Source organism: Microchirus variegatus (genome assembly GCF_963457635.1).
Source record: "Microchirus variegatus genome assembly, chromosome: 4".
Lineage (NCBI taxonomy): Eukaryota > Metazoa > Chordata > Actinopteri > Pleuronectiformes > Soleidae > Microchirus > Microchirus variegatus.
Genome location: NC_139805.1, coordinates 19206467 through 19219243, shown reverse-complemented (window position 1 = coordinate 19219243; position 12777 = coordinate 19206467). Strand labels below are relative to the sequence as shown.

Below are 12777 nucleotides of genomic sequence, written 5' to 3'. Positions count from 1 at the left end.
GTGTCTTCATTCTTGTTCCCAGTGACATGTAACAGCCACTAGTGTTTTCTGAGACCTCTGCTTAATGTGTCATTAATTTCACCTCTTATTATCATATAATGCTCTTGCTCATTCATAGATTAATCAAGCTGTCCTTTGGTCTCCGCAGTGACAAAGTGCAGTGAAGATAATTATGATAAAAATGTTGCAGTAGCTTGTCAAATTTCCTACAAACAGATATATTGACAGTGCTTGTCATTGCTGCTTTATCTTGACTCTCTATGGTGAATTCTGCATGGATAATTACTACTGTTGGTAAAATAATATTTACCAACCATTATACCTTGTTGTCTGGCCAAGACAATAATTAGCTGACTGAGCAGCAAGATTGCTGGATCCTAGAGAGACAAATGCAAAAGAGGTAATTCTGGTTTACAATTCTGCCTCAGGTTTACAGCAGTATGACCAGTGTAAGCACACAGTCATGTTTTTAAGTTCATTTCATAGAAAAAAAATGCTGCGCAGATCAGGGTAGCAGCAGAAATTGTGGCTTTGAGTGAGGATTATTTTACTCAGTCTGATTAATGATTCAAATAATTTCTGAATTTGTTTAATTTATGATTGAAAGTTTATGTGGATTGTGTTGTGACTTGTTTGAATATAACTTTGAGGTGGTTCGGGTGAAATACATACAGTATTTTATTCAATGCTCAGTTCAAAGAACTGACACTCTAGACCAGGGGTCACCAACGTGGTGCCCGCGGGCACCTGGTAGCCCGCAGGCAGCCAATACGGTGCCCGCGGGCTCACTTCACTTCACCTCACGTGCATGTATCCATATGATCTCTCAGTAAAATATATTTGATATTGTTTATAAAAACTGGTAATCGTTAGGAGTAAGCACTGGAATTAATGTGTATGCAGTTGAATGCATAATATTAATCATTTAAATGGTAAACAAAAAAATAATGTTAATGTGGTAGCCCTCCATATTATTCTTTAGCCTTCAGGTAGCTCTCTGTCTCAAAAAGGTTGGTGACCCCTGCTCTAGACTGTCAAATTAGTCATTGTTGTCCCATTGGATGTCCTTAGAAGAAATAATATTCAGGGCTGTATGTTCTCCATCAATAATAATTTATTGCATAATATCGTCAAAAACACAGCACTTAAAGGTGCATTATGTAATAAATCTAAAGCAACTGGCCATAAAATCCTCCTAATATGTCACAGAGACTCAGGAATAATGTTCATATAACAAACTGAACTCACCAACAACAACAGTACAGCCAAAATATTTGCACAAAATAAAATATTTTGCAGACTGCAAATCATGTTTATGTTTTGAAATCATGTTTTGGCATGTGGCGCCACCTACCGCCGTCTACAGTCAGTAGAGTCTCAGCTGCCGAGCAACCGCGGGTTGCCAGTCAGAAAACAAAATCTAAAAGACCTTGGTATTTTGAATTTGATGTAGTAACCATTTTTGGCCACATTCTTACATATGGCACCTTTAATGTGTGGAGATCCATATCAAGGTCTCCATGGCCTTTGGCCCCAGGTCGCACTTTGGACATGTCTGCATTAAGTGTACTAGTGGCACATAACTCTGGATGGTCTTTTTTTAGTTCCACCATATTTAAATGTTATCACTGGCATAATTCCTATATTAGACATTTTCTCCCCCATATTTTAGCAGAAAAAGCACTTATGTTACTGAGAACAACAAGTCAGGACAGGGTGATAATGTGACACTATGACAGTGAGCCAGAATCTAAACATGCTCTGAGAAACTGAATAGAACCTTTGGTGATTTTTGTCATTATTTTATTTATTTATTTTGCTCTGTCGAGCAAACCCATGAGACTTGACTGAGGATACGCTTTTATCATGTTTTTTTAGCAGTAGAATTCACTTCTGAAGCTTTTTCGTGGACTTGGACATGGATATCTAAACATGAATATACAGTGCACCACAGAGAGAGTCATGTGGAGCTAACAGGCTTTTAAACAGCATGATTTGACATTGAGTTGAATGTAATTGACGTTATATCTAAAAGTTATGAACAACACTTTGAATTATTCACACCTTACACCACATACCTCTCTTCCTGTGTCCAAATGTCTGTCATGAAAAGGTTGTCTGAGGTTTGCCGAGATGACGCTGCACTTTATGTATTGTTGGCTGAGTTTTACGATATACAGCAGTTAGGTGTGATACTGGACTTTATCCCAAAGATACACACAGACACACAGTCTGTGCTAACTCATTCACTCATTGGCACATTCCGCCCTCTCACCTCTGTTAGTTGATCTTTTACTTTTTCGTGCAGTTTTCATTCTTCTCTTTGTCTCTTCTCAAGTCATTTTGACCTACCTCGTGTTTTACCTACTGCACTTCATTAAACGGTAGGTCTCGGTACTTCATATTTCTATTTTTGCTATATTTGCTGTTGAGGCAAAACTTTCAAACAGAACACCTTTTGATTTACATTCATGTCTCTCTCTTGCTTGTCACAGTGGTTTATCAGTAAATCTTTCATTTGTTCACAAAGATCTTCGCATGAAACTGCATGTGAGTCTAATCATGAATATTCGTCACACAAATGTTGTTCTTCTTCTTGTCATTGTCTCTCTATTATTTTTACGTAACAGAGCATTTGTTATAACCAACCAAAGACATTTGTTTTACAGTCATAGAAGAACAAAACTCTGAGAACCTGTTCCCAGCTAAGAAAGTCACGGGAAGTTTTCCTAACGTTAGCTTTCGGTTACATATTCGGTTTCTAGAATGTTCTCCCATTGTCACGTTTGTCACAACCTTTAGGGAACCTTTGTAGAACATTCTTTTGGTTGCATTAACACATGACAGCATTTGGTACACATTGCTAATTGTGTTATTAGTAACTAGTAACTGTCTGCACAATAGTATGGAGGACCAAACCTGACATAATAATAAATAAATAAATGCATGAATAAATAAATAAATCTATAAATACAGGAATAAATAAATACATTATTTACATTTATTTCTACATTTCTGTTCACCTACATGTATTTATTTATGTGTCCATATGTTAATGAGGTAGGAGGTCCTAACCTCAGTCAACAGCATGATTGGTCAAATCAGAGAGCCAGACAAAAGCAATAGATTTAGTAGTCAGCATTACTAATCGGGTATTTATTTAATTGTTACAGCCTAATTACAACATTCTGAACAATGTAACATGGGCTGAACTTCTATACATACAGTCCTGGTCATTCATCAACAAATACAACCCAGAGGAGAGCTGTGTCCCTGATAAGGACAGTGATAAGGTGTTAGGATACAAAGGTGGCGCTGAGGTTTATGGAGGCTGAAGATGGACAGAGCACAGGGAGAGAGAAAGTCAGTGCAGAGGTGGCCTACTGTATATGATTGTTCATTATTGAGATGGCAGGAGAGCGCGGTGAGTGCAGCCGCTAATCTAACTCTGAGCCTGATGGACAGAACACAATTACCCTGAGAGCGCAGGAGGTGGGCTAAGAGACAAGAGAGGATCGAGAGCCCACACCCGCCCTCCTCCCTCCTTTTATCTCTTTCTTTCTGTTTGCTTTCCATTTGCCTGGCAGACTCTACTGTAACTGCAGATGATTTCTGGGCATTAAGCTCCTGTTGCCAGTGTCCTGTTTATCGAATAACACACACACACACAGTGGAGGCACACACACACACACACACACTAACATTCATCCTCACATCACCCACTCGCGCCTTTTTGGCAGCGCCCCATTTGGGGACACCCAATTTACCGTTGGTGCCCTTTTCCTCCTTCCTTCCAGGCTGTCTCTTTTCTGCCATGGCTTCAGATTTATGTCTAAATCCAGACACTCTAAGCCGTGTTCACATCCTCCTCGTGCTGCTACTTTTAGCTTTCGTTCTGATTCCAGGTCAAACTGCCGCTACGGTGTTCACGATGGCTTCTCACGGAGCTGCTCTTTCCCTTCACGTTATCCGTGCATGTGTACGAGACAGGAGAATTTGTACAGCCAGACATGGACTGCTTTTTTTAGTGAGAAATTAGCTTGTTCACGCCCCAGGGACTGTGGCTCAGATGTGGAACTTGTCCCAGAGTCTCCCGAGTAACAACCATATGTCTGGAGCCGTGGAGACGTCTGGAGAGTGGTGCTGCAGCAGATTTTTCATTTTCAGTCTCAGTCCTGCTTCTTTTCAACAGTGGACTTCTGGCTCTTTTTATTTCTTTATTTCTTTGCAAAGGCTTCCTGCATTAGTTTTCTTCAAATAAGTGAGTAGTGCTCTTTCAGGGTCAGTTTCTGGGATAACTTTAAATGTTTTTCCCTGTTATAGTCTTCTTAATTTATACACTCACAAACGAGGAGGGAATCTTTGAATCTGTTTTTTTAAAAGCAGTTATTTTCTGGCTTAATGCGGTTAGGGGGCTTCTAGTCCGCCTCTTTTTTGGTCCAAGTTGAGGATTAACGGACTGCCTTTTTTAAACATAAGCTCCAGATGCTGCCTGAAAGACTCTGCCACCAGAAGGGAAGGAAAAAGAAGAAAAGGACAGAAGGGGACATGTTCAGGGTTACAACTGAAGCTGCTCAAACTCAATCCTTTTACCCCTTTTACCCCTTCTCATTGTTTTACTCACTCACTTCTCTCCTAGCGGTTGATTTTTCTTCCTCCTAACCCCTCTCTCCATACTCACTCTCTCTCTCCATCCATTTGGTGGAACAGTGTTGCTGATAATGCCTGTAATTGGAGCGACTCACACTTTTCCAGTGTGTTTGGACCAGATAAAGAATATTGTCAGCATTTTGCCGACATGGCCTCTGCTGGCTGAATTAAATGGACTCTGTTCTGTTCTGTCTGCAGCAAATTAAAAGCCTCTCAATTCATCTGTTCTCGCCTGAGGCTTACAGGGGCCTCCTATTCACACAGAAAAACGGCACAGAGGGGGGAGGAAGGGGGAAAAGAGAGATTTCCCTCCACCCCAAGAATCACCGGTCCTTCGTTTTTGTTCAAGCCTGCGCTCACCCACTGTTAGACGGAGATGGGGAGGGAAAGAGAGGTCAAGATTGATAGTTTAGGAGAGGTGAAGAGCAGCTCAGAAAGCTGTAGTGGGATTTATTATGCAGCATGTTAACTTGCAGCTGTCTCGTGTTGTCTTTGTACCTCAGCATCTCTGAGTCAGAAAGAAAGCTTGTCTGCTCTTGTGTGTGTGTGTGTGTGGGGGGGTGTGTGTGTGTGTGTGTGTGTGTGTGTGTGGGGGTGTGTGTGTGTGTGTGTGTTTTCCTGCATTTACGCGACAGAGTGAGTGCACAACTGAGTGCATTTGGCTGCTAGGATATGTTAGGAACTGCCAAGCAACACTTCAGAATAAAGTAGCAGCAGATGGGCAAAGAAAAGGATAGACTGTGACCAGAGGGGGCCGTCGGGCAGTGGACAGAGACACAGGAGGGGCAACAAGGGTGTTATTAAAGAAAAAAAAGAACACACCTAGTGTTAGTACAACCTGGTTGTTTTTAGGGCTGAGCAATATGACCAAACTCTCCAAATCATATGTGTGTGGTGGTGTTACAAATGTCGGTAACACTTATTTAGCACCTAATTAATGGTGAATATGTGTTCTCTAATCTAAAGTGTTACCCAAATGTCAGTTAAAAGATGCACTCGCATTTATAAATTGTTAGTTACCTTTAAAGGTGCATTATGTAATAAATCAAAAGCAACTAGCCATAATATCCCCCTAATATCTCACAGACACTCACATCCTGAACTCACCAACAACAACAGTACAGCCAAAATATTCGAATTAAAAAAAAAATCTTTTGCAGACCACACATTTTTGTTTTGAGGTCATGTGGCGTTTTGGCATGTAGCGCCACCTACCGCAGTCTACCAATCATTGCAGTCAGTAGAGTCTCCAGTCTCTGCGAGTTACGTCTGAGCTACAATGGCGGAGAAAACAAAACCTAAAAGACCTCGGTATTTTGAATTATAATAATTTGAAAACAATTGCTTCGACTATTTTTAAAAGACCATAATTGTCTCACAATAAACAACATATTTTCATATCACACATGCATCAACCCTATAGGGTTCTGTTTGTTTTGTCCATTTTTATTCTACTGGTGATGATAATGGCAGCCACCAGGTAAATATTGCCTATTCCTGGAATTGGAGTGATTGTGGGGAAAAGGCACATTAGCCATTGCATTAGCCAGTGTCTTGGTCTCGGTCAGTCTTTGGCTACTTGGACTCCTCCTGCATTATACATTACAGGAGATATGTTCAGACAGCTGTGTGAGAGAGTGTTTCTGCTTTGTCTTCTATACTCTGTTTGACTGATAAACATGTTGCACGTTTGCTATATGAGGGCCATACTTTGCTGTGACTGCAAATGTGGTCTTTCCATTGTCAAATCACAACAAACATGTACATACAAATATGTAACAGAATATGTGTGTGCTGTTCTCAATGTCATGCTTTGCTCTGTTGCTTTTTAATTTACCAAAATGATACATGCAGAGTTAAGACAGCAATTAATTCATGTTCTTAGAAAGTCTTATATAAATAAATGTTGCATGTTTGAAGAAGAGTGTTGTTTGGAGGGATCGGTTTGCTCCTCCGGCAGTGTCCTTGGTACTATTGACAGGAAGAAGGAAGTGTAGTGCAGTTTGTTACCATGGGCAACATCTACTCAAGGTCTCCTGATCAGAAACAAGCTTATTTTCATTCCTGCTGAGAACTCTTGCCCCGAGTGAACGCAACCGCTAACCGAAGCAAACCTTTCCTTCCTCTGTCTCCTCAGCTCTCTGTGGGTGTGTGTGGGATGTCGTGTCAGGGCTGAAGCACGTCGTCCCTCTCCCATGAGCCTGTGTGCCCACACACACACCTGGCGCCTCCACGCACACACCCGGCGCCCACGCACGCACAGCCGGCACTGACGCTGTGAACTGGACCCTCGGAGCCCAGCGGAGCCAAGTGGAGCGGAGTCTAGCCCAGTTGGAGCCTGAGGATGTCAACAGAGACAGAGCTACAGCCAGCGGTCAGGCCCAGCAGCATTAGACGGGACTCCAAGAGGAAAGGTATGTTGACACCTACAGTACCTTTGTTGGCTGCATTTCAATCAGAGGAGACCAGTTCATGAAATTTAGTGCAAATTGTTGAAAGTTTATGAAGAGTCTGTGGTGCTTGGACACTCGGGTGTGCAAGACAGATGTCCAAGCTCTGAGCAATGTCTAGAAAACACCCTGAAGTCCAGGCATCAGTGGTGACAAGAGGTGGTGACCTGATAATAATAATACTTCACGGCTATAGGGAGACATGACAGCAGAGCGAGAAAACCAAGACAGAAAGAAGCAACGTATTAAAAAAGACAGTAAAGGGTTAGGCACACTGCAGTGTGACACGCAATGACAGCCTGGGAAGTGACAGTCAGCATGAGACAAGCTAAAATGATATAAAGTATATATAAGTATAAATGAGACTATGATTGAAGCATTGAAACAGACTTGACTAAACGTATGCTAACATTCTTGTAATTGTCCTTCATACTCATAAAAGCATAATATTCTAAAATTAGCCCATTTCCAAAACCACTTATGTCACTGGTTTCAATGTCATAACCACCAGAACCAGATGATTTGCATGATTTTTTTCAAATCATTTAAATGTATGTCACCATTTCTGGTCGAGTACTGCATCACTCTGTAATCTCAGTGTTATAGTAAAGGGTTAGTAATGGACTGTTCACTTTACAGTGTCACTTTATACACTGTGATTAATTAAAGAGACATATTACTCACTGAGAAAGGGTATCTTGTTGCTCATTACTTTGAATCCCTCGAGATTTTCACACCTGACTCTTTGACTTATTATCGTAGGGAAAAAAAGCACAGGTGTTAACTATGTTCTTGTCAAGTGTCTCTATTAGCGCCAAATCCTTACCTGTAATTGGTATTCAAATTCAGAAGATTTCCAAAATTCACTGAGTTCTTTATAGATTACAAGCGGCGCTCTGTCAAGTACAACCCTTTTTTTCCCCTTGTGATATGTCTGCACACCTGCTCAAAAACACAAGGTACTTAAAAAGTTTTTTTACATTTTTTTTTATAACTTCCCCCCAAAAATAATATCTCAATATATTGCATCGAGCCTTGACTGAAAAACAGCTTTTTCTTTAACCAATATATATATATATATATAACAAGTACATAGTATGTAAAGTTATAATGGCCTAATAACAACAAGGTCACTCGTGTAGCCTTGTCGGGCTTCAGAGAAACAATTAAAGAGAGCTGCTACCAAACAGGTGCAGGAATGTTGCAGTTGGTGAGAATTAAACCAGGCTCCAGGTGTCAAGAGCTCCAGAGGCAGGTAGCTTGCAGGTGTAGGAGGCCAGGTTCTGGTTGCTGTCAGAGCAGAGGTGATACCACGGGCCAGACTGGCAGCCATCGCCCAGCTGCTCGGTGCCACCTGCCCAACAACGAGAGCGAGAGCCCAACATTCTCTGATTAAGAACCTGATTGATAGCAAAAACTTGGAACACCGTCGGGAATGTCATTTAATGGGCACACACAGGTACACACACACACACACACACACACACACACTCTCTCACTATCAGCTGCTGCAGATGCCTCATTGCTCACAGTGTTCCGTGACCCCGCAAAGGAGCATTTGTTACCACATACACGCTGTCTGAGGGACGCCTTCAGTGCCTCCCATGTCCCATTTAGAAATAGTATTGTTCTGCTGGAATGGAGCTCATGTTGGTCACTTAGACTGCTCTACATATTACACACACACACACACACACACACACACACACACACACACACACACACACACACACACACACACACACACACACACACACACACACACACACACACACACACACACACACACACACACACAGACTGGGCTTGAAGCCCAGAAGAGCATATGAGAGGAAAGATGAATGGTTTGCCTTCAGCATTCAGACATCATGGTTTATACCTTCTCTTCTCTGTCCCCCACCCCTGCCCCTCACTACACACACACACGCACACACACAGACACGCACACGTACAGCTCATCTTCTTAGAAAACTGTGTTGACTTCCATTCATTTGGACAGCCTAAACTAAGCTTTAAAAATAACCTTAACCTAAATACAATTCAAATCTGAGCCTTAAAGTTAACCAGTTCCTCAAAAATGAGATTATACCCTCATTAGAAGCAGGTTTTGGTCTCCATGAGGACTATTGGTTCTGACAAGGTCAGTGCCTCACTCACTCTCACACACACACACACACACTGTGCCTCTCCTTTTTAAGAAAATTAAAAAACAGGCTCAATCTCATCTATTTTTTGATCTAGGTCAGTTTGTGCGACTCACACACACACACACACACACACACACACACACACACACACACACACACACACACACACACACACACACACACACACACACACACACACACACACACACACACACACACACACACACACACACAAACGCACTTCTTCTTAGGTATTGACCTCCATTCATTTGGTCAGCCTAAACAAAGCATTATCTCCAACCTAGGCCATAACCAGAAAAGGTCCCAAAGACAAATACAAGCACACACACACACACACACACACACACACACACACACACACACACCCCCCCCCCACACACACACACACACACACACACACACTCTGCTTCTCAGTAGTGTGATGAAAATCTAATGCAATCATAGACAAAATACAAGCAACAAGCGTACAATGGGAATAGTATGCTTGATGACGTTGTTGTTTTTGTGCTTCATGTGTATGACCCATGTACACACACACACACACACACACACATACATACATACACACACACACGTTTCCGCTGCTTTCCAGCCCTCCCACTACATTGTGTTGTTTTGAAGCCGGGTGACTGCATCTGGGTGACACACATCCACCTAACAGCTAATCGTCATTGACAGAATCCTTGCAGCGCATTCTAATACTCTTCTAATATCCTTCCTCGTCCTCTTCAATCTCCCACTGCTTTGACTCCTATGACCTTGCCCCAGATGAATGAGGCGCAGAGGAGAGAGTGATCACGAAGACAGAGTGAGAGAGTAATGAGTCGGTGTGAATGAGAGCTGTTTAGTCTCAGGCCTTTGTTTCACACTTTTGTACAGAGCGTAATAAAAAGGCTGAGAGTACTGTGCGTCACATATTAATCACAGATGTAGTGTTTTTGAGTCTGTGAATCATTCTGTAGCATCATGTGTGTCTGTGAGCGCAGGCTTTTTCCCCCTCGTACACACACAACTACTGCATATTCAGCGTGTGAGCAGACAGGTCATTCTTCTAAGAGCACTTTCTTTTCTTTAGCAGGCAGTTTTTTATTGAATTACCGTGATGAAGTCGAGATAACCTATGACCTTTAGCCTTTTTGCGTGACCTGAGCTGTGGATTTCTGTGTCCTCTGAGAGTTAAATCTCTCTTTTTTGTCCAGCTCAATTCTTGCAGAATAATATTATGAATCCTCAATATATCCATATCTCTTCATCCCTCTCTGAGTTGCTCTCTCCTCCTTTAGTTGTTAGAAATTAAAATGATATCTTGATAATCCATCACGATGTTGCAGTTAAAATCATGTAGGATGACACTGCACACCATTTCATTCTTCCTAACATTGTTTGCTTGTAACTCTGTAGTAATGGCTGGGGGATATGGTCAAATACATCATGATTAAATGTTTTCAGTAAGTCAATATCAGTAATTATATTAAATGTCAGGTCATTAAAGACTGAGCATTGCTCCTTATTGAAAGTTAAAGAAATGTAATTGTGTTTTTAAAGCTCTTCATGAGCGAAACACTTAACACAAACATTAAAATACTGTTTTATCACTTTATGAAGTTATAGATTTGGATAAGCAGAGTCCAGTTTCTTTTTTTAAAGGAATCCCAATTAAGTAATAAAACATGGAGCTAACAGTCTGCCAGTACAAATAAATGTACCATTTACACATCACACTGGATCTATAAAGGCACAAACATTTAGTCACTGTTCTCTAAAAGTGAAAAATATTGAATTTGACATTGACATTTTAACAAATTCATCCTGTGGGCTGGATTGGACCCTCTGGTGGGCCAGTTCTGGCCGTACGTTTGACACCTCTGATTGAAGTGAAACATTGTTGAAACACATGCCAGACATACTTTGAATCATAGCGATGTAGACGACATGGAAGTTCTTTGGCTTGTCCTCATAGGAGAACCCTTTTTGGTTACAGGTGGAACCTTTTATGAGGGTTCACGGGAAAGTGGTTTTAAAGGGTTCTCTGGATCAAAATGGTTCCAGGTAGAACCTCAGCCCTTGTAGAAGAACACTTTTGGAACCCTTATTTCTAAGAGTGTAGAATAAATCTCAATCACACCGTAGTGCAGCTTCAGTCCCTCTTGCTCCCCGTTTTGCTTGTCCGCACAACCCTAACCCCAAACACGATGGCTGGTGGCACTTTCGCCGAAAGCGAATAGAAAACAAGATGTTCAACTCTTAACTTCTCAAGGTAATTCACGGGAGTGATATTAATATTATTTATTAGTATTTCAAGCACACAAATTAGTATTTCGTGGCCACTATATAGAGTTTTTTTCCCCACCATGTCATGTCTGGAGCTCTGTAAAATCACATCTCACAAATCACTTTGACAACATAATATTTGTAAAACACTGCATTTAGTTTCATTCAATGTAATTACAGCATGCTTATAGAGCCTATTCCCTGCTATTGCTTTACCCTCCAGAGAACATGTAGTCTACTATTGAAAACAGGGGGCAAAGTTGGGTCTGCTGACTTAAGATGAGCTTTATTTTTACACTCTCTCTAATTCAGCTCTGTCGTATAACAGAAAAAAACAGATGGTGTTGCAGAATTTATTCACAGTTGATGCTGCGTGCAGTTCATTTAGACTAAAACACAGTTCATGAAAGTGAAATTCCAAACAAACAAACTGTGGAACTATTGTTGCTCGCAGTAGGTATCGACTTCATCGGGGCTGTGAATGAGCATTTGAGGCGACAGAAGTGTTGGTAAATAACGGCTGCATTAGTGTACCCAAAAATAAACGACACTTAAAGCAGCGATCGTTCCTCATTTTTAAAACCCCCACTCAGCAACAGCTTTAGTGTTTGTCGAGTCGGATGTTTGATCCAACAAAAACAGATGCGGTGTTTTTTTGTCTTTCTCCGTTTGCAGATTTATACTGTATTCATAACATCATTAAATGTTCAAATCGAACGTTCCCTAATGCCGGTCTGTTGTTCATGCAGTGACACCGAACATTATCACGAGTGCTAATAACTTCTGCTGCTGTCAACACACTCAGTCAACTGTCATCACAGCTCGGAGAAATCACGACTCTGCCACAGTGGGATTTGGCTCCGGATGCGTGGGAGGGTGTTTCCACAGTGTAGCTGGCAGCCAGTGGCATGAAAAGAGTGGTTAAGGGTTATGGCTGTGCAGCTGTTAGCCTTAGCGTGCGTGTATATATGTGTGTGTGTGTGTGTGTGTGTGTGTTTTGATATGTGTGGATACGTGTGGGTGTGTGTTTGCTCGTCTCTGGTGTGCGATTAGCAAACACATTATCTTCTTTGTGTGTATATTATGCACACATCCAGTCTATCTGGCACAATCACTGCAGCCATTTACTCTGATATCTTTCCCTGGGGAATTTTAGAGCACAAACAACAGTATTTTGTGTGCGTGTGTGTGTGTGCGTTTACTTGTATTTGTTGCCTCGTTAGGACCCAAGGCTTTGT

The 12777-nt window shown here is 41.5% G+C and overlaps 1 protein-coding gene across 1 annotated transcript in view; it reads left to right on the top strand.

Annotated features, from left to right (window-relative positions):
- Positions 1–6994: 6994 nt before the first annotated feature.
- The window catches only part of dab1a (DAB adaptor protein 1a), a gene marked incomplete at both ends in the record, with an annotated part of 46959 nt that continues 41176 nt past the window's right edge, over positions 6995–12777 (top strand). The window contains one exon of the mRNA XM_083888073.1: positions 6995–7064. Within this exon, the coding sequence (XP_083744199.1) occupies positions 6995–7064 (70 nt within the window). The remainder of the gene's footprint in view (positions 7065–12777) is intronic.